The sequence below is a fragment of the Malaclemys terrapin genome, chromosome 4, assembly GCF_027887155.1.
Source record: "Malaclemys terrapin pileata isolate rMalTer1 chromosome 4, rMalTer1.hap1, whole genome shotgun sequence".
Classification (NCBI taxonomy): Eukaryota; Metazoa; Chordata; order Testudines; family Emydidae; genus Malaclemys; species Malaclemys terrapin.
Window position 1 is genome coordinate 3,649,908 of NC_071508.1, and position 21,257 is coordinate 3,671,164.

The window sequence follows — 21,257 nt, forward strand, 5'->3', positions numbered from 1 at the left end:
GGTCAGCCAGGGTTCCCACTAAGCTTTATTAAGCAATTGAACTGGTCTACCTTCTCGAATCAAGAGCAAGACTGGAGACGTGAACACACTGCATGTCAACACAGGATTATTCCGATTAAATCAGATTTTGGAAATACCGTAAACAAATGGACAGGATGATTCAGATCCTGGACAAACATGGATCCACACACACATTTAGACACAAACACGTACCTATCCATCTATATAAACCTCTGTACTCAGTCCCACATATATACACACACATATCCTAGCTCTTATCTAGTGCTTTTTGTCTGTCTATCTCCAAGTGCTTTACAAAGAAGTTAACTGGTTTAGTTAGGGAAACTGAGGCACACCACGGGGAAGTGACTTGCCCAAGATAACGCAGCAGGCCAGTGGTCTAGAACCCAGGAGTCCTGAGTATTGGTCCAGTGCTTTAGCCACTACTCCACACTGCCCTAAAAGCATAACAACTGGACAAATCCACCTTCTTCAACCGATTCAATGAGCTCTTATTGGTATAACAAGCTAGAAAAGTGTTGCCTGCACACAGACCTACAAACATCTCTCTCTCATACACACACACACAAACCTCTCTCTCACACACACACACCCACACACCTCTGCACACAGACCTACAAACATCTCTCTCTCATACACACACACACAAACCTCTCTCTCACACACACACACACACACACACACCTCTGCACACAGACCCACAAACATCTCTCTCTCTCTCTCACACACACACACACACCCCTGGACACAGACCCACAAATCTCTCTCTCTCTCACACACACACACACACACACACTCTGGGCACAGACCCACAAATCTCTCTCTCTCTCACACATACACACACCTGCACACAGACCCACAATGATCCCCCCGCACAAAGAGCTCTGTCTCTCTCACACACACAGACCCCACATGCACACACTGCCCTAAGCACAGACCCTGCACACAAACCTCACAAACCTCCCCCTCACACGCATCCAGCCACACAAAAAGAGACACCCCCCAAAAAAGCCCACACAGAAAACACACGAAAACCGCCCCCCCCCCCGATCCTCAGCCACTTTGGTTCCTTCCACCCTGCCCCATGACCTCATTCCTCCGCCCCCGGGTGGCCGGTACCATTCCCCTGCCCGGGGGGGGGGGGGCGAACAGGGGCTTTTTGTGCACAGAGCAAAGCCGCCCGCCCCCGCCCCATGGAGACCAACGCGCCCGGCGGCGGGGGGCCTCGGGGGGCTCCAGCAGCAGCAGCAGCGGCACCGGGCACGCTCAATCCTCCCCTGCTGCCGGTGAGTTGGTACAGGCCGGCGGCAGGGGGTGGGGGAGGGGAGAGTATATGTAGCGCCCGGGTGGGGGCGGGACGCTCAGTCCAGCGGCAGCAGCGCGTGGAGGGGACTCGGGGCAGCAGCAGCGATGGCGTCCAACGGTGAGGCGCGGGGGGGCGGTTACAGAGCCCGCTGGGCGGGGGGAGAAGCGCTGCAAGGGCCGGTGCATTGGGGGCTCGGGGCGGGATCAGACCCCTGGGGGGCGGGGCTGAGGGTGCCGTGCTGCCCCCCCCCCCCCCCGGAAATGGGGGTAAATTGCCCCGTGGTAACAGCCCCCGGGCGGGGCGAGTCTCATCTCCCCCCCCCCCCCCGCACGTGGGTCTGGGCTGCGGAGGGCGAGGGACGCTCCCGCCCTCAGGGCGTGACCCCCCCCCGGCTGCGGAGTCCTGGGGGGCATCGCCGTACTCCCGGAGGGGGGTAGGGGGCCCGGTGCATTGTGGGAAAGGGGTGGGGGCAGCCGTGGGTCCCCTGCTGTGCCCCTCGTGGCTGCCATTTTGTAGCGGGCCCGTCCTCTACGCTTTGGGGGTCGGCCCCTTTTTTTTTAAACTGCGCCACTAAGGCCCTTGGCCGCCATTTTGTGGTTGGGGGGGACCGCTTCCCTCCGGCGCGCGTGAGCCAACTGCGCCTGCGCGCCAGAGCAGGGAGGGCGCGCGCCGGGTGGCTGGTCAGGGAGCGCGGGGTGGGGGAGAAAAGGAAGGGCGTTGCGCAGAGTAACGCATGCTCGGTCTGGCGAAGAGGCGTCTGCGCGCCGCTAGGAAAGCGGAAGGTGCGCATGCGCCGCAGGGACGGGGGGGGGTGGGATGCCGCCCTGGGTACGCGTGCGCGAGTTGGCGCATGCGTGCTGTTCCTTTTTTTTGCCGCAGTCTTCCATCCGGGTATTGTACGTCTCGCTCCGCCCCTCCTGATCGCGTTTGGCGCGCGGCGCGGGCTCATTGGCCCCTAACCGCCCAACCACCCGTCGCCCCCCTCGCTCCCCCCTTTGCCTTTAAAGGGGCCGCCCAGCGCCGTGTGTGGCGCACCAAATAGCCCCCCTGGACCGTCGTGCCCCCCCCCCCCCCACGGGGTTAATGCCGCCTTAGCGCTCCTCTAGGGGGAACTACCCCTCCCCCAGTGGCCATGGGCACAGGGTATGTCCCCCACTCCCCACGGCTGTGCTACCCGTACCAGGGTGAATTGCCCCTGGGGAGCCATGCCACTGCCCCGCGCGGGCGCGCGCACACGGACCTGGGACTGATGGCTGTAGCAATCCCCCCTCCATATCTAGTGTCCCCTCTCAGGAGCTGGGCATTGGTTTGGGGTCTAATTTGTTTCTCTTCCTGTTGTCTCTTGCAGATTACAGCCAGCCGGCCACCCAGAGGTAAATGTCCCCACTTCTCTGTTACTGAAGTGGCGTGGTATAGATTTGTGTTGGTATCTGGTGCGAAGTACGGGAGTGTTAGATACTCCTGCCCAGCTGTCAGTCGGCTCTGCAAAAGGAGGGCAGTGCTGGCTCATCACTGGCACATTGGGAGGATTCATCCTGGGAATCTTTTCCCTTCATCCCACTTCCATTGGTGTCTTAGATCAGTGGGACTATCTAGCCCAGTATCCTGCCCTGGATCAGAGCCGTGGGCCTGCATAGCCCAACCCCTCCCTGCTGCCCTGGATTTAGACCTATGGGCCCATCTAGCCTGGTATTCATTCTCACTCCCTGTGGCCTGGATGGATCAGCACACCTATCTACCCCAGCTCCTGTTTTCCAACAGTGGCCAACATTAGCGGGTTTAGAGAAAAGTTGCCCACTACCTCAGAGAGTTAAGCAATAACCTGACCATAAAGGGAGCCGCCTCCTAGAATTAACCCCCTTGATTTGTGAGCTTTTTGGGGTGGAGACTCTACCTAGTACAATATTGCAAAGGTTCATGACTGACTGCTAGTTGGCAGGACTGGAAACTTTTATGTCCCTTGCAGCACTCCTGGGTACTCTTAAACTCTGGATATTTTTATTATCCTTAGGAATATCCAGCTCAGTCACATGTCTTAGGCTCTAACTTGTCTCATTTTGGGTTTTGAGGATTAATCAGTTACTATTTGAACATGGCAAAAAGCTCTTCTCTACTTACTGACCTGTAGATCAATTGACAAACCCGATCAGTCCCTGCTGTTCAAATCTATTGATTTGTGGCTGCTCCCGGCATTCATGGCTCCTAACATGCTGTGGTTGCTCCCAAATTGCAACAAACATGGTGCCATGATGTCATGGCAATTTCCAGATGCGTCTGCCTAGGTGTATGGAACCTTTGAAAAACTCTAACTGTTGCAGCCTTAACTGTGGAGTCGCTGCCTCCTATCCGGAATATCTAAACTGACGGATTTCTCTGATCATTCTCCCTCAGCTATGGGGCCTACCCAGCACCACCGGGACAGGGATATTCTCAGCAAACCAGCCAGCCCTACAGCCAACAGAGCTACAGTGGTTATGGCCAGTCTGCAGACACCTCAACATATGGACAAAACAGTTACAGTTCTTCCTACGGCCAGAATCAAAGCTGTAAGTGCCAGAGTCTCTGGATCCAGGTGCACTGTGGGAGATTTTCTCAATTCAGGCTAAAGTGAAGCAGGTTTTCACTGCCAGCATGTCCCATCACTTTATCAGTGCTAAGCATTATTTCTTCTGTGACATAGAGCCAAGTATTTGCCCTTCAATCTGCTCTCCAGATGGCCAATCCCATCAAAGAACCCATTTGTTAATGCAGCTGTATTGCTGGTTCAGTCCCTATCCCAGCAACTATCATAAACGCAGTATAACCATTCTCTGGTATGTGCCTCAAGCATATGTATGCTCTTTGGTCCTGGATATCAAGGCTACCGTTATTCTGTTGCCAGCTTTCTGAATAGATCATAGTAGTGCCTTTAACACTTTTCACCCCTGCTGCATAATACAAAATCTGGCTCGTCTGTATCACCTTCCATCCTACATGGGTGAGACAGAGAGTCTCTGCGTCATCTGGTGTATGTATGGGTTAGAAATTGCCTAAAATTTGCTGCACTGTGTGGCTTCCTCCCCTAAGCTGTGAATTGTGCATCTCTTAACCATCTGCTGTATCGCATCCCCAGAGGTATCTGCATTTCAGGGCTGATAGAGGGATTCCCCATATGTAGAGGTTTAGGGTGATAATACTTATTTCTTACCTAGTGCTTTAAATCAGTAAATCTTATCCCATTGTCCCTGTCTTACAAATGGGGAAACCGAGGCACCGGGCAGCAAGGAGACCGCCCAAGGGCACCCAGCAGGCTGGTGGCAGAGTTGGGAATAGAACTTATCTCCTGAGTCGCAGTCCAGTTCTCGACGCACTAAGTAACACTGCCTTCCCAAAGGAGCTGTGGAGACGTGAAGTGATATGCTGGTGCCTCTCAGTTGTTTCAGTGCAGCTCAGATGTAGAAGGGACCCAGCCTCACCATGTTTTAAGGAGCTCTTTGTTTTGTTTTGTTTTTTTACTAGCTGGCTACAGCACTCAGTCAACACCCCCAGCTTATGGAACAACTGGATACGGCAGCAGCCAGACCTCTCAGACCTCTTATGGGCAACCCTCATCCTATCCTAGCTACTCCCAGCCACCGGCAGCCAGCTCGACAACTGGAAGGTACGGCTAAAGAGTCCTAATCTTCCCATAGCTCTCCCTACATGTGTCCCTTCTCTTTCTAGCATCCTGTGTCTGGATCTCAAAGCACTTTGCAGACACTTCTGCATTTAGCATCACAACACCTACTGTGAAGTTTGAATCTCATTTTAGGGATTGTGGGGGAGGGGACTTGCTCAGGGTCACAGTCAGTGGCAGAGCTGTGTGTAGAACCCAGGAGTCCCAGCTCCCCCTCCCAGAGCTGGGGATAGAACCCAAGAATCAGTCAGGTGCTCTGTCCGTTAGACCATGCTACCTCAGTGGTCAAGGTATCCTACAAGCCAAATACCTGGATTGCAAAGAGACTTGATGTGTCTTTAAAGGGCAATGATCTTTTTTTAATCCGTAGTTATGGAAGCAGCTCCCAAAGCACAAGCTATGGCCAGCCCCCAAGTGGAGGCTATGGCCAGCAATCCAGCTATAGCAGCCAGCCACAGAGTTCCTATGGACAGCAGCCTTCTTACAACCCTCCACAAAGCTACGGGCAGCAGAGCCAGTACAGCAGCAGTAGCAGCAGCGGAGGCGGCGGCGGGGGCAGCAGTGGATGTGAGTTGATCTTAACTGTACTCCATGTGTCAGGGTTGAAAGCCGGGGAAACTTGATGTAGGGGGAATCCAACTTTGTGCAACCTGATGGTGAACTGTAGTCACTACAGTTCTCAAAGGAGAATTACACGTCTTAAAGCTGATATGTTACCCTCTTTTTAAGGTACATTCATGCAGACATCTTAATTTTAACCCCATGAGTTTATTTCCTCTCCTCCCCAGCCTGCAGGCTTGGCTGTTGAGAGACTGTTGCAAGGTTATGCAGCAAGTTGGTGGCAGCTCTGAAAATACAACCCAGGAATATGAACTCCCAATGCTGCTCTGACCCACTAGACCCCACTTCCCTTCCAGAGCTGCAGATAAACCCAGGAGTGCCCCTGCTCTGACCACTAAGTTTGTCCTCTTTTTTTGTAACTTTGAGCACATGTTCTTCTCCTCTCCAGCCAGCGGCTATGGCCAGGACCAGTCATCCATGAGCGGTAGTGGTGGCAGTGGCGGTGGCGGCTACGGTAGCCAGGATCAGAGCAGCTACGGAGGTGGCCAGCAAGATCGTGGTGGCAGGGGCAGAGGAGGATATGGCCGGGGTGGCTTTGATCGTGGCGGAAGAGGCAGCCGTGGCGGTCGTGGAGGCATGGGGTAGGTGTCGAGACGCTTGTGGTGGGAGAGGGAGTGGGTTTAAATTTTACTGTCTCTAGCACTGTCTGAAATTAACATGTTGGGGAGGGTGTTGCATTATGTAGAAGCTCTTCCTGTATGTATGGGTGGAATGCCATATCCTCATACTGCGTGTGGTAAGGGAGTTGCAATGTTTTATGGGGGGTAGAGATTGAATGGCAATAAAAGCTTTTCTTGTATGTGTGGGGCAGACTCCCACTACTGTCTACCTTAAGAACCAATGTAGGTTCAGATCTACAGTAGACCATTTATGCATGGGGGTAAAATTACCCTACTGGTGGTTACTATCAGAGTTGTGTGTCTGACATCAAATGTGTCTTCACATATCGAATGCACAATGTGAATACCAAGTGCTTGCTGAACTTTCATGTTACCCTGTCTAGGTATATACTGAAGGTTTATAAATATCGCTATTCAAAGGGCGTATAAATCTCTCTACATCAAGGGTTTATTTGCAATTTATCTGGTGCAATAATCTGTTCACGAAAGCACCTGGGTCATGTTGGTAAGAAACAAGGGATGTAAGTCTCCTCAGTCAGAGGAGAAGTTGTGTCATCTTTCCAACCTGGTTGCTTACAACCTGTGTAGCAAACTTGGTTAACTCTGTGGTCAATCCACGCACTGGAGATATTCCATGGGTTAAAGGATGTATTTGGGCACCCAATTAGCAGCTTCAGCAGCTGTGATCACATTTATATACGACTTGCTTTTGGTTTATCTCACTATACACACAGAAAAGCAGTGTCTTAAACTGCCCTGGTGTAACAATCCTCCCTCAGCAGAGGGTTGCTCAGTGGTCTATTAAAAAGAAATGATAGGTTGAGAAACAGGTGGTAAATAATATTGATTGTGAACTCTGTTGTTTGGGAGTTTAAATCACGTTTTTTAGAAAGGTGAGTATTAGATTGGGGGAGGGAATCAAAGTATTGTTGATGTTACTTATCTGCTGTTAACACTACATGTTATCTGTTAACAAACTCTGCGTTTTATGTGCTACAGGTATGAAAGTCAATGAACTTTATCAATTCTCCACCTTCCACATGTTAGCTAAGGGTGAGGAAGGGAGAGAGCTTATGTTAGGTCCAGGCTTAGTGGTCAATCAGTTTATTATGCTATGCTAGGGAACTTGGGTTGGCTTTTTTATATGCTTTCAAAGCAAATATCCTACGTATCTATGTTTAGGTGGTATCAACACCGGGGTGGGGGGAATACACTGTACAAATAAGTTGTAACATACGGTTCATGGATTCGTACCCACGCTAGGACTGCATCGAGGAGTCAGCGTTGTCTCGAGTGTACATCACGACGGCTGAAGTAATAGGAGAAGGTTGGAAGCCAAAGTTGCACTCGTGTTAGATTTGTCCATTCCACTTTTACAAGACAAAAAGGGTGTATTTAAATAAAAAGCCTAAATATGCTGAGGGACAGAACAAGGTTGAAAGAAGCATTCTTTAGGCTTTCAGGAAGAACTGGAAAAAACAAGTGTTGGTCAGGATTTTAAGATCTGGTAGTTTTAGTGAACCTTTTAGACATGGAAAAAGCTTCATTATCTTCTAACTTATCTCCTCAGCGGTGGTGAGCGTGGTGGCTTCAATAAGTTTGGTGGTAAGTCCAAAGAGTTCAAAACTTGAACCAAAAAAAGTATATATATTTTCCAGAGACTTGTCTTTCATATGCAGAACCTTTATGCGTTAGGAAAAGCCACCATTTATCAGATATAACCTATGGGAGCACCCTCTGCAGCCCTCTATACCAAATGAGTTCTTGAGATACATATGGTGTCACTTATTTCTACGTCCACTGGGCTTCTACTTTGACCAAAGTTCTTGGTGCCAATACATCTTGGTTGAATGTTTTGCAACAAGACACACACACAAAAGTGTGCTTTGGAGAAAGAAAACAAAAGTGCTACTTCCTAGAAGTGTCTGGTCTGTGTGTGGTTCCTTTTTTTAAAAAACAAAACACACAAGAAGCTTTAAGTGCTGGTGATTTTGGGGGTTAAAACATGGTAATGGAATTGCATGCAATCCTGAGGATAATGATGCAAAGAGTTTACGTACCTTTTTATGGTTACTGGTCAAGAAAATGGGGGAAGTCCCCAAAAACTGGAATGAATTTTTGGTCTTGTGTAAACTTCCCTTTGACTACAATACATGGTTTTGTAAGCTTATACCTTAAGAAAGATGGTTTATATTTAAACTTATATCTTAAGAAGAAAAAAGGTATTTTTGCACTCAAACATACCAAACAAAATATATCTAAACACTTCCAGGAGAGTTCCCATGGGTTTGCTGAAAAGGGTTTGGCATGAATGATCTCTTGACCAGGTCAATTTAGTTTTAAGAGACCAGTGTTGGGCATATGCTTTTAGGTTCATTAAGATAATTATTGATCTGATCTGGGTGTGATTAAAGGTATAATGGGTGAAACGTCTAAATATAGCAAAAATACTAACATAAATGGTTTGTATAGGTAAATAACGGTTTAAGTGAAACAAAGCTATATTTATGCAAGGTTAGTTCACTTTAAATGTGTGGCATGGGCTAAAGCCACTATATCGCTGCATAAATTTTAAAGCTGTTAACTGTGTGGTTATATACTGTGATGCTAACCAGGGTAGCAAGTGGTATGATGCTACAACCTGATGTTACTGAAAGATGTGAATGACAAAGGTGTATATAAACATGTGGACAAAGATTTCTTTGGGTAGCAGCTCCTTAAATTGTATACGCAAATGTCTCGATTTAAACAGACTTCGGAAGGTGATACTAAGCAGAATTAAACGTGTGTTATGAGGGCTTTTGTAGTTGACCCTCCACGTAGAGTTGGAAAGAGACGTTTTCCGTGTAGAGTATGACATCTGAAAAAGGAGTTGTCACTGGTTTTGCAGCACTGTCTTCAAAGTACCTTAAGTTCTCTGACTTCACAGTATTTTTGCCTTTGGCTAAAGTAAAGTAAACGTAGGCTCAACATCAGAGCACATGTACCAACACTGGCCTGCTGTCTTTAATATGTTTAGTATGTGTGGAAGATGAGTCTGTGTTTCCACCGACTAACTAGATCTCTCCTTATTTTCATGTGCAAAAGGGCCCCGGGACCAAGGACCACGCCATGATCCTGGTACGTGACTGTTCCCAAAGTGTGGGTTCACAGCATCAATTATCTCTTATGTTGTGGGAGTGTTTTGTGTTAAGGAGATGATCTGAAGTTGATCTAAGACATAAGCATCATACCCATTTCACAAAAAGAAAAGCTAATTTAGAGCAGCTTAAACTGTGAAAGTTTGCATGAAATTCTTGTGTAGCCTGTGTACCTACTAAGGTGTGGTCTTGTGACGCTGTTACGCAGCCATTGCTGTAGCATCTACAGTGGGGTAACTTTTTTTTTCTTGATCCTTGGGTGTGAAATTGAGTGACACTCGCTTACTTTGCAGCTTCTGAACAGGATAACTCTGACAACAACACCATTTTCGTCCAGGGACTCGGTGAAAATGTCACCATCGAGTCGGTCGCTGACTACTTCAAGCAAATAGGAATCATTAAGGTACCAGCACAGGGAACTAAATAGTCTGAGTTTGCAAGAGCAGCATGGCGAAATGGCACTTTTGTCATCCTGTACCCCCTGCCCTTAACGTACAATCCAAGCACTCTTACTGTGGAGGGAGTTTGTCTACTAGCTAAGAATCGGAGAGTCAGGAGTCCTGTGTTTCTGGTTCAGGGAAGGGGAAGTATTGTGGGATAGGGTAGATGAGATGGGAGCTCAGCACTCCCGCATTGGACTCCCTGTTTTGTCGTCATAGAACTGGGATATACGCTTCTAATGAGCCAGGCTTAGTTTGTTACAAAGCTTTGAATGATCTGGATGGAAGGTGCTCAGTAAGCAATATACAGATATTACTGGTACCTTATGTTTAGACTGTGGTGCAGCGCCAGTGTGGATCTGACTGATACAAAGGTAGTCCCTGCTGTGACCATCTTGCCAATCCTCGTGACTAAGGCTATGTTTATGTCATGGAAGTCAGGAATCCGTGGGACTGGAGCTGGCAGCCAGCAGGGCCCTGGGAGGGTTCCAGCGAAAAGGCGACAGCCTCCTCATGTCGCTCCCTACAAGGTCCAGCAACAGGCGACAGCCACCTGAGGGGGCCCTCTTCAGGGTTATAGCGACGGGCGACAGCCTCACACGGAGGGATGGGGATGCCTAGGACCAGCGGGTGGGGTGTCCTGTTTTCGCTTTGGGAATTGTTTATTGCCTGTGACCTGTCCGTGACTTTTTTACTAAAAATAACCATGACACAATTTTAGCCTTACTCATGGCTTATTGTTGATGGTTTTCGGAGATCCTTTATATGCTGATTTCTCAAATAGTCCCTAGTCTAAAGCAATAGAATATTTCCTTCCATTTTTCAGTACACCCAACAAGGGAGGTGTACAGGGTAGCCTTCAGCCATAGGTTAATCTCTAGAAGCTAAACTCATGAGATGTACCCCTTGTTTGTGTTTCAGACAAACAAGAAAACTGGGCAGCCCATGATTAACCTGTACACAGACCGTGAGACCGGGAAGCTAAAGGGGGAAGCCACTGTGTCTTTTGATGATCCCCCATCTGCCAAGGCAGCCATCGATTGGTTTGATGGTAAGTTGCTTCCATCCAGCTGGGCCAAGGAGCTCCTGAAGAAGCAGCATAAAGGTGGAGCTGGGAGCCAGGACTCTTGGGTTCTGTCCCTGGTTCAGGGATGGGAGTGGGATCTACTCTACTGGGTTAGAACAGGGGAGGAGTTGTTCTAATTTTAGTAGTGATCTGTTCAGTTACTTCCCTTCTGAATCTTCGATTTTTCTCTTTGTGAAATGGGGATGATACTTGCATCTTGCATAATACTTGGCTACTTCAGCACCTGATGCTGCAGTCATTCGGGTCAAGGGCAGGGTTTCAGTTGACATCAGCATGAGTAGGATTCATTCTTCATGCCATGTCTTAAGGCTCGTCTACAGTTGGAAGTTAATTCAAATTAAAAGTGGGAAGTGAATTTTAAACGTTGTAGCTGTTTCGGAATAGCTCCATGTGTGGACAACCCTTAGCTGTAGTGCCCTGCTTTGATTCATAGACCAGGGGGTTAAAGTGCTGCTGGTCAGGAATCCTGCCAGTGTTCTTTCAGTGGAAAACACGGTGCCTAGAAATGAGGGTTGTTTTTTTTTCTGTGGGAATATCAGTTCTGCTGGAATTTTGTTTTCCATTAGGGAAAAAGCCATTTTTAGTTGGCAGGACATCCATCTGCATCAATATGACAATCTCAGTCATGTGAATTGTAGTTCAGGTGCCTCATGAGCTCATCCTTGGGCTAGACTACATCTCCCTGAAAGCACTGCATCTCAGACTAACAAAACACAGCTGTGGAATTGTGCATTGGAGATGCATCTCCATCAATTCTAATGCCAGAAGAGGGACCACTGTGATATAGTCTGATATCCTGTGTGACACCAGGCCAGAGAGCTTCCCCCCAAAATAATTCCTGGAGCATGTAGAAAAACATCCAATCTTGATTTTAAAATGGTCAGTTATGGAAACAGGTTATTTTAATCAGAACTTCCCAATTTAAAAAAAAATTGATCCTAAGTTTTCATCCCAATGTGGGACAAAATCAAATCTCCAAATTTCTATCCCAGGATAGGAATTATTTACAAAAAAAAAAAAAATCAACCAGCTGTGGGTTAAAGTGGGGTGGGAATATTCCTTTTGGACCATCACAACACCAATCATAAAGCTCTGTGTAAGGTGAAATTGACATGTCTGGTTTCTTTCTTCCAATCAGGAAAGGAATTTTCCGGCAATGCCATCAAAGTCTCCTTTGCTACCCGGAGGGCGGACTTCAACCGTGGCGGTGGAAATGGACGGGGTGGCAGAGGCCGTGGAGGTACTTTGAAACGTGTTTGCTCCTGATGGGGATGGGAGCTCCACCATATCAGGAGAGTGGCCTGTTTTTCAGGATCTGGACACAACCAAGTCTAGAAGCCATTAACAGAGAATGGGCTAAGGCCCAGCCATAGAGACTTTAAATATTTGATCAGTCAAAGGTCATCCCTGTTAAGTGCCTCCCTATCACATGTGCTTACCTATGGGTTTATAGGTACACAATACACCTGTGGGTCAGCCATAATTTTTGTATCCACTTTTCATTTGTGGCATAATTTTATCTGTGTCAGTGCATGCTGGGAAAATCTGCCTCCGCATGAGTGACCAGATGTAACACAACACATGGGACAGTGCATTGTGGGATCCCTTGCTGCCCAGAGTTGGCTGGCCAGTGGGTAAGCAGAGTTAGGGGGTGTGGCTGAGAGTGAAATAAGTCGTGATCTGGTTGTAGGAAGTTAAGCAGAAGCTGCTAACGAGAGAGATGAATGCTGAATCCAACTCTCAGGTGCTGTTGTGGTTGAGCTGGGGAGTGGCCTGCACGAAGGATCAGCGCTCTGGGGGTTGTGGATGCAGACAACCATGTCCCTTCCAGAGAGGCTGACCCCTTTCCAACCTCCCTCCTTAATGCAGGGCCCATGGGTCGTGCTGGATTTGGTGGTGGAGGTGGAGGAGGCAGTGGCAACAGTGGCTCCAGCGGAGGTAACCGAGGTGGCTTCCCCAGTGGAGGCGGTGGCCAGCAACGCGCAGGGGACTGGAAGTGCCCTAACCCGTAAGTAGAGGCTCTGGCAAGCGGGGGAATCAAACGTTAACTCTTGGGTTTACCTGATACTAATGCCTCTCCTCAAACATTGCATCTTCCAGAGCCTGTGAGAACATGAATTTCTCGTGGCGTAACGAGTGCAACCAGTGCAAGGCACCAAAGCCAGATGGGCCTGGAGGACCACACATGGGTAACTTACACCATTCTGTTTCTCCTGCCCACCAGTAGGGGGCAGGCCTCATGGGTGGGTGAGATTGTGTATGCTCCGAATGCTATTGCCTTGGAGGTATTCTTGGCACCAATTTCACTCCCTGTGCTTGTTTTTCCCTCCACAGGAGGAGGAGGATTTGGGGAAGAGCGCCGTGGAGGCAGAGGGGGTTATGACCGTGGCGGTTTCCGAGGAGGCCGAGGCGGCGATCGGGGTGGCTTCCGAGGAGGCCGAGGTGGAGATCGGGGCGGTGGATTTGGGCCAGGAAAGATGGATAACAGGTAAAGCAGACTGGCACAGAAAGGGCATGATGCTATAATCTCTGTCTTGGGGTTTGCTCCTGGTTCTGTAAAAGCTGCAAGTGTGACTCAAGGTCTGGAAAAACCTGCCCTCTGGTGATAATCTCGGCCTAGTCAGTAGATCCCAGAGAAGGTTAGGGGGTGGCTTGATCAGTCTACAGGCACACAATTCAGTGGGCTGGCAACTGAAGGCAGACAAATTCAGACACAGGGTTATTTTTTGTTTAAATTGCAAAAGTAACCATTGGCACAACTTACAAGGGTGGTTGTGATGATTCTCTGTCACTTGGGTCTTTAAATCAAGCCTGGTGCTTTTCTCGAATATCTGCTGTAGTTCTGCCACACATCATGGGCTGGAGGCTGGCATCGCTGGGTGAGATTCTGGCCTGTGTTGTACTGGATGGTCAAGACTAGAGGATCATAATGGTCCCTTCTTATCATAGATTAATTGGGCAAGTCACTTCCCCTCTTGTAAAATGTGGATAATGCCGCAACATCTAAAACAGTTATTGACTTGTTTATGTTTATAAGGATCACTCAGCTGCTTGTGGGTGAAGCTTAAAATACTTCCCTTATTCTGTCCCACACCTGTCCTAACCCTTCCTCTCTCTCTCCACAGGGGCGACCACAGACAAGACCGCCGTGACAGACCCTATTAAGACTGTACAAATTCCCAGACCATGTGACTTACACTTTTTTATTTTGTATGTCAGACTTCGTGCTGCAGACTGTGTAAAGCTCGTTCCATTTGTGTAAAACTTTGTATTGCCCTCTCAATTTTACCCATTTTTTTTTTTCCCCCCTGTATCTGGAAGAATCCCCTACATTAAAAAACCCTCATTGTTTTAGTTGCGGTGTGTAGCTTTTTTTGGGGCCAGGGCTTCAATAAAGGCAACTTCAGTTTATACCAGAAACCTGGGGATGCCCCAATGCTAGCCATGGGTGTTTAATATACGTAAATACATTATGCTATGAACAGTATTAACATGTAATTGAGCAGACATAAGCAGAGAAAGACATCTTGATCTGTGGTTGAAATGTGAAATTCTTGATTTACACTTGTACATGAACATTTGAGTTCTCATCTTTATTACCTGAAGCACCATTGTCCAGCAATAGGAGTGGTCAGCTTAGTAGGGACATTATTATTGTGTGAGCCTCTTATCAGTGTCTACCTAGAAAGTTTGCTTGCTGGGGTTTTTTTGGGGGGGGCGGGGAATGGATGGAAAACCATGTTTCTGGGTTTTTGTGCTACCCCATGGAAAGTGTGGTAGCTGCAGAATTAGAAAGTGATATTCTATAAAGATCTAATACAAATGAGATGTGTGTATTTATCTTCATGTAAACTACAGGGACATTAATCTACACAAACTTGAATGTGTTAAACACAGGTATGTAGAAGTACAACAAACTTTGTTCATGCATAATTAGTAGAACTATTAAATTCCAGTAGATAAGCAAATTATGTGCACACCTATGCAATCCTATTGCAGACTAGAGCTGCACAGGTGAAATTGATGAAAATTGTTAGTTTGCAAAATTTTATCCCTTGGCCTAAGGTACAAGAGGTTGTTTGTTTTTCCTTGCTGGGGTGAATTTGGAGTAGTAGTCTGCTATGGTGATGAGCTACACAAGTAGGTGAACAAAAAGCATCCCTGTTTTTCTAGAATCAGTTCATAAGCTTAAACCCACACAAGCAAGGATATTACCAGCAGTTAAAGCTTATCCAGGGATTGGTCAGACAGCATTGTTGTCCACTTACACAAAAATGGGCATGGGTAAAAGGTGGACACATCTGTCAGGGACTGGTAAACTTCGCTTAAAGTGCTGTTGTAGAAAATTCCAAGGGAGCAAATTGTCCAGGTCAATCTTATGGCTGGCACTGCAGTGTGTATGAATGTAATAACTTTGAAACATGCTGAATAAAAAACAACCACAGGTTATAAATGTGTATCACTGTTCAAATGTTTCTTGATTTCACAGAAGCTTCACGCCTTTGTAAACAAGGCGATAGTTCCTTGTGCTCAGCTATAAGAAACAGCAAAATGGAAGGTGTAGGATGTAGTGAGATGTTGCATGACTTTAAAAATCCAGGTCGGGTGTGAAACAACCGCAAACGGGTAGTATGAAGGAAAAGCCTTAACGTGAATGTGTAAAAAGCTTCAACAAACTTTAGTGGTGTAGTTCTAAAGGAAGGAGACCATGAAACTTGAGGCAAGAGATCTCTCTAAACTTCATTATACTAACCTCCACCTGTGTGGAACCCATAGCTGCTGCTCTGTCAAAATCAAGAACAGGATGATTGATTGCTTTGTGAGTCTGGTCCTATTACAAAAGCTTTTCATAGCCTGGTCAGTGCTGCTGGCAGAAATGTGGTACAGGGTGAAATCATCACCTTGTTCTCAGTGGAATCCAGTTTGAAAAATATTTACAGGTACAATTGGAGTTGAAGTGTGGGTCCCAGGCAGCAAGAGTTCAGACCCAGCTGCCCCAGACTTCCAATCTGTCTCCCCAATCACTTTAAACAAAAAAGTGATTGTGAAACACATTGCTTGAAATGCTTTGAGGTACAGCTAAGCCATGCTAGAGTGAGTGTGAGCTGAGAATATTGCAATGCACCAGTTGTGGCTGTGTTACCTGCCATAAACCACTTGGGAGAGAGGATCAACAAAGGTCTCTTTCCAGACTCATGCCAAAGGACTGGGAGGCCAGGTTAAAGTGCCTATTGATAGAGGCAGCGCTCAGACCTTCCTCTGAGCTCAGATGGTCCGACTTGGCACTGAATACCACACCGTCGGGGTGGAGCACGCCTCCTGCTCTATGGGAGTCCTGGCACTGCACCATGCCTGGTGCAGAGAAAGACATGATTGGCCAGGAGGGGGGATGCTCCCCAACTCTGAAGGTTAGACACGGAGTAGAGCAGAGTGTGACTTCTATCAGGCCACTCTTCTGCCTCCGCATTGCAGGCTGGCACACGTGACTGCAGCCCATATGCAGATGCTATTGAGTCTGGTCTCAAATGAGCCATCTGCACTGGAGGGACAGCATGGCACAAGTGCCACAGCAGGGCTGTCCACGCTGGAGATGTTTGCTGTGGCCAGAGAGCTACTGGCGCTGCTTTTGGCACCGTTGCTGGCCGTACAAGAGTTGGTGGTGCCGGTGGACAGGAGGGAACATGTAGTCCCCAGCTACCATCCGGTTCTGGCCCCGCAGTACCATCTAGAGGGAAGACATCCTTGCTGGGCCTGGTGCAAGCCTCCCTGCCCCGACACCGAAAGGAACCACACCGCCATGGTCCCTGGAGGAAAGCTCGTCTGATTCTGAGGATGGGTCGTACTTCTCTCAGCTGAGGACTCACCCTCGTTATCCTTCCAGTCATCCTTACCCCCCGCCGTGGACCCCTGAGTGCTGGGCCTCGTGGTCAATAGCCTATGCCAATGCAATGGCACTTGTGGAACCCATGGGGGTTCTCCCTGATGCCAGGGTCCCATTTGAGATGCTCTTACTCGGTGGCCTCCGAGAGAAGGGAACCTCTGTTCCACTGGGCAGCGCCCGACCTGGATTCTGGAACCGAGCCCAGTACTGGGCTCCAGGAGCTGCATCTGTGGGATCCCATTGGTGCAGAAGGAGAGGAGGCTGGTGCAGTTCACCTCCTCCTCCCTGGACGAGGCAGTGACCAGGCCGGATGTGTTGCCTCCTCAAGACAACTTTAAGGTCTGCTAGGAGCCACTGAAGACGGTGACCTCAAACTTAGGCTTGCAGTCAAAGAGGTAGTGAAAGAATCCTCCCATAGCCTGGTTAACATCCTGGCCATTGTGGGCCCATCGAAAGTGGCTCTACCTCTCAATGAGGCCATTATGGACCCAGTGAAAACCCTGTGGCAAACCCTCACCTCCCTTTCCCCCACATCAAAAAGAGCTGAGAGGAAGCACCTTGTGCCCACCCAGGATTGAGTTCCTATATTCTCATTCCTGCCCACTCCCTGGTGGTCTCTGCGGCCAATGAAAGGGAGGGGCAGGGCCTACAAGGAGCAACTGACTCCTAAAGCAGAAGATCCCAAGAAACTGGACCTTTTTCAGTAGAAAGGTTTATTCGACTGGGGGACTACATATCAGGCTCGCCAACTAGCAGGTGTTGCTGGGCAGATATGACTTCAACGTGTGGCACTCCATGTGGACGTTCAGAGAGTGGCTTCCCCAAGAGTCCAGGCAGGAGTTCTCACTGATGGAGGAAGGGAAGGCCATAGCCAGGGCCTCCTTGCAGGCAGCCCTGGATTCGGCAGCCAGGTCCATGGTCTCCGCAGTGGTCGTGCATAGGAGCTCACGGCTACCGTCTCCCGCTGGAGGTCCAGCAATGGGTCTCCCACCTCTGCAAGTGCCCCGTTATGCAGACACAGCGACACCACCTCCCCAAGCGGTGTAGGGCCGTAGTCGATGTACTTAGTTTGACACAGTGCTAGTGTAGACACTGCATAAGTTACGTTGACTCAAACAGCTATCCCACAAGGCCCCACCGTGACCGCTCTGGTCACCATGGTGAATTCCACTGGCCTTCCCCTTTAAAGCCCTGGGGAGTTTTGAAATTCCCTTTCCTGGTTACCTGGCCTGGCGAGCACATCTAGCAGCTCTGGTGTTTAGTGCAATTGCCCAGCTGAGCATGCTGGCTACATGTGCGCCAGATGTGCTCCTGCCCGGAGCATACAGGAGGTATTGGGTTTCCAGGGCCTGTGGGGAGAAGCGGCCGTGCAGGCACAGCTCCAAACCATCTGTAGAAATGTTGACGTCTATGAGCAGATTGCTCGGGGGATGCAAGAGAAGGGGTACCACAGGGACCAGCAGCAGTGCTGCGTGAAGCCAAGGAGCTGTGGCAGGCCTACCAGAAGGCCAGGGAAGCCAACAAGTGATCTGGTGCCGAGCCGCTGACTTGCCACTTTTCCAAAGAGCTGCACGCCATCCCACTACTGCCCCTAACAGCACGGCAGATACCTCTGCAGAACCAAATCACAAGTCCCTGCTATGAACAGCGAGGAGGAGAATGTGGTGGACAAGAAAGAGGAGTATGGGAGATGGGCAACTGGGGATCTAGCGGTGTAGCCAGCCAGGACCTGGTTTTGACACCACTGCAGTCCAGCCAGTGGAGCACAGGCGAGCCTGACACAGGGAAAGGAACCTCGGGTAAGTGTGTAGATTTTCCGTTCTACAACATTTTCATTCATTTTACTTGTGCTAGAAGAGGTTGTGGTCTGGTCCAGGGCTACTATCTACTTTTCCTTCCTCTCCAGAGTTAGGCAGCGAGGGCAAGCCGAGCAGTTTGTTTACGTACGCAGGGTCCCTGGAACCCTCCTGAGAGATCTCGCTGGAACTTCCATGGAGGTACTCTGCAATCCTTGGCCCAAAGTTTCTGAACATTATGTGGGACACAGCAGGCAGTTATAACCACTGGGATATTTTTTTTACTGAGGTCCAATCTTGTGAGTAAACAATGCCAGCGACCCTTCAATCAACCAAAAGCGTATTCAACGGTCATTCTGCACCTGCTGATCTGGTAGTTGAATCATTCCTTGGTGCCGTCGAGGTGGTCCCTGTACAGCTTCATGAGCCAGGGGATCAAGGGGTCGGCTGCATCCCCCAGGATCACAATTGGCGTTTCAACGTTCCCAATGGTAATCCACTGATTGGGAATGAAAGTCCCTACTTGCTGCTTTCAGAATAGTCCTGTGAGTTTAAAGATGCGAGCATCCTGCACCTTTCCTGACCAGCCCACACTGATGTCAGTGAAGCATCCCCAGGGATCCACCAAAGGAGGCGATTAATGGCCCTGCACACTTGCCCCACAACAGCCCCTGCGGTGGATTTCCTGACTCCAGATTGATTCCTGACCGACCAGTAGCAATCCTGCACGGCACATTTCCACATTTCAATCGCCACTCACCTCTCCTCTGTCAGTACAGATCTCATTGTGGGGTTGCTGCGCTGGAGGGCAGCTATGCACACGGATCCAGGCACGTGGCCTTGCACCTCTGACATTTCTACAGCCACTGCTCGTCATACCAAGCCCACACTGCGATGCAATCCCACCACCCAGTGTTTGTTTCTTGGGCCCAAAACCGGTGCTCCACCATCTGCAGTTGCTCTGTGAACACCACCAACCACCTTAAATTGGTTGTCCCTGTATCCCACAGCAAACTGTCTACCAAGGAATCGTCATGTTCCCCACTAGTTCAGTTCTTCTTGTGGCTCTGCAAATACTCCAGGCTCATGCATCCTGTGCTTGCAACACTCATGACAATAGTGCAGAGCTGCGCAGGCTCCAGGTTTCTGTCAGAGCTGGCAGACAGCGAGAAGGGCCGTGCAAGCACTCCTGGTGAGTATGCGCACCGCCGACACCAGGAGCTAAGTGCGGCGGCAGTGTGCCTAAGTCGACATAAGTTTGTAGTGTAGACATGGCCTAAATCTCTGACTGACAGAAGCTGGGACTGGACGACGGGATGGAACACCCTAAATTGCCCTGTTCTGTTCACTCCCTCTGGAGCACCTGGCACTGGCCACTGTCGGCCAACAGGATACTGGGCTAGATGGACCATTGGTCTGACCCAGTCTGGCCGTTCTTATGGATGATGGTTGCAAATAGGCTGTTCTGTGAATTGAGGAGTGTGCATGAAGGGATTGAAGAGGGAGGAGTTTGAGTAGCGACAAAGGCTGTGTGAGTTACGAGTGGGGAGCCCAGGACGGGGTAGCATGGGGGGGCTGGGATTGAGGAGAACTGGCAGATTTTGTGGGGGAAGGGGGTAGCTGAGGCCTGGGATAGTAGGCTGTTGCTTGCTAAGCCCCTGTTCCACCCCACTGTACTGCACTTCCCATTCAGGGCTGGAGATAGAACCCAGGAGTCTTGACTGACAGCCCCCTCCCATGTCAGTTTTGACATTTACTTCTGAGTTACTATGTCATCATCTCTCACACACACACACTCTCTCTCTCTCTCTCTCTCTCTCTCTCTCTCTCTCTCTCCCCCCCCCTCCCCCCCAGACCAGGGCCACGTTGTTTTTTCTCCCCTCCACTCCCCTGCCGATGGGAGCCTTTGGCCTACCACGATGGAGGAGTCTGGCTCCAGATGGGCATCAATAGCTCCAGCTGCTTCTAGCCAGCCAAAGGAGTGGCTCAGGGAGTTGGGCGCACTTCATAAATGGGAGCTAGGGCAGCGGAGTAGGTGGAAACCCCAAATCCCTCTGCTGCACTGCCTGGTGGGGTGTCACCCATCTCCCCGTTGATCACCCCTTCCCCCCACTGCCACCATTCTTCCCTGCCTTAACTTCCCCTTATGGCAATGCTGACATTTAAATCACCACCATTAGGTTTCAGAGTTAACAGCATTTGTATACATGGGACAATTTGCTTCCTCTCACTCATGGCTTCACATTTATGCTCAGGCTGCCCCAATACACCTGGGCTTCACCCCTCTCCACACACACACTGCTCGCCTACCGTGTCCCTGAACCCGCCTGCCTCCGAGCTGCAGTCCTGGTTGGTTTCAGGCTGTGTCAGTTGCAAGCAGAGGTCTTGGAGTTGGATTTTATTTTAGGAAGCACCACCTGGTGCCTTATTCTCTGCCCTGACTTACAAGGAGTAGAGCTACTGCTTTTGGAGTAAAGTGTTATTCAGCTTGAAACTGTAAAGCTCATCGTTAGTTTTCAGAGTTAACAATGCTATTCAGATGAACAGGGGTGGTTCACACCCAGTAGAGTAATTGGCTCAGGCTCTCTGCAGACTCGGGCAGCCGCTGCTACAATGGTCACGCTTTCCATTTTGGGGGCGGGAGACATAATTTTATAACCAAGGCAAGCTGAGATTCTGGAGCACGATTC

At 49.3% G+C, this 21,257-nt stretch overlaps 1 protein-coding gene across 1 annotated transcript; it reads left to right on the plus strand.

Moving 5' to 3' along the window:
• The first annotated feature begins 1,379 nt into the window (after positions 1–1,379).
• FUS (FUS RNA binding protein) lies at positions 1,380–14,244 on the plus strand. The gene is made up of 15 exons (XM_054027565.1): positions 1,380–1,444; positions 2,676–2,700; positions 3,719–3,873; positions 4,826–4,967; positions 5,353–5,549; positions 5,992–6,184; positions 7,794–7,828; positions 9,311–9,343; positions 9,657–9,766; positions 10,725–10,854; positions 12,029–12,130; positions 12,760–12,898; positions 12,991–13,079; positions 13,225–13,378; positions 14,016–14,244. Exons 1-15 carry the CDS (start codon positions 1,432–1,434, stop codon positions 14,053–14,055), a joined length of 1,557 nt encoding a protein of 518 aa, XP_053883540.1. The 5' UTR covers positions 1,380–1,431; the 3' UTR covers positions 14,056–14,244.
• Positions 14,245–21,257: the final 7,013 nt, after the last annotated feature.

Bases quoted from the DNA above. Each gene is read 5' to 3' on its own strand.
- FUS (XM_054027565.1), top strand. The intron at 4,968-5,352 runs GTACGGCTAAAG...TTTAATCCGTAG, and splicing joins GCCAGCTCGACAACTGGAAG to TTATGGAAGCAGCTCCCAAA. The intron at 7,829-9,310 runs GTAAGTCCAAAG...CATGTGCAAAAG, and splicing joins TGGCTTCAATAAGTTTGGTG to GGCCCCGGGACCAAGGACCA.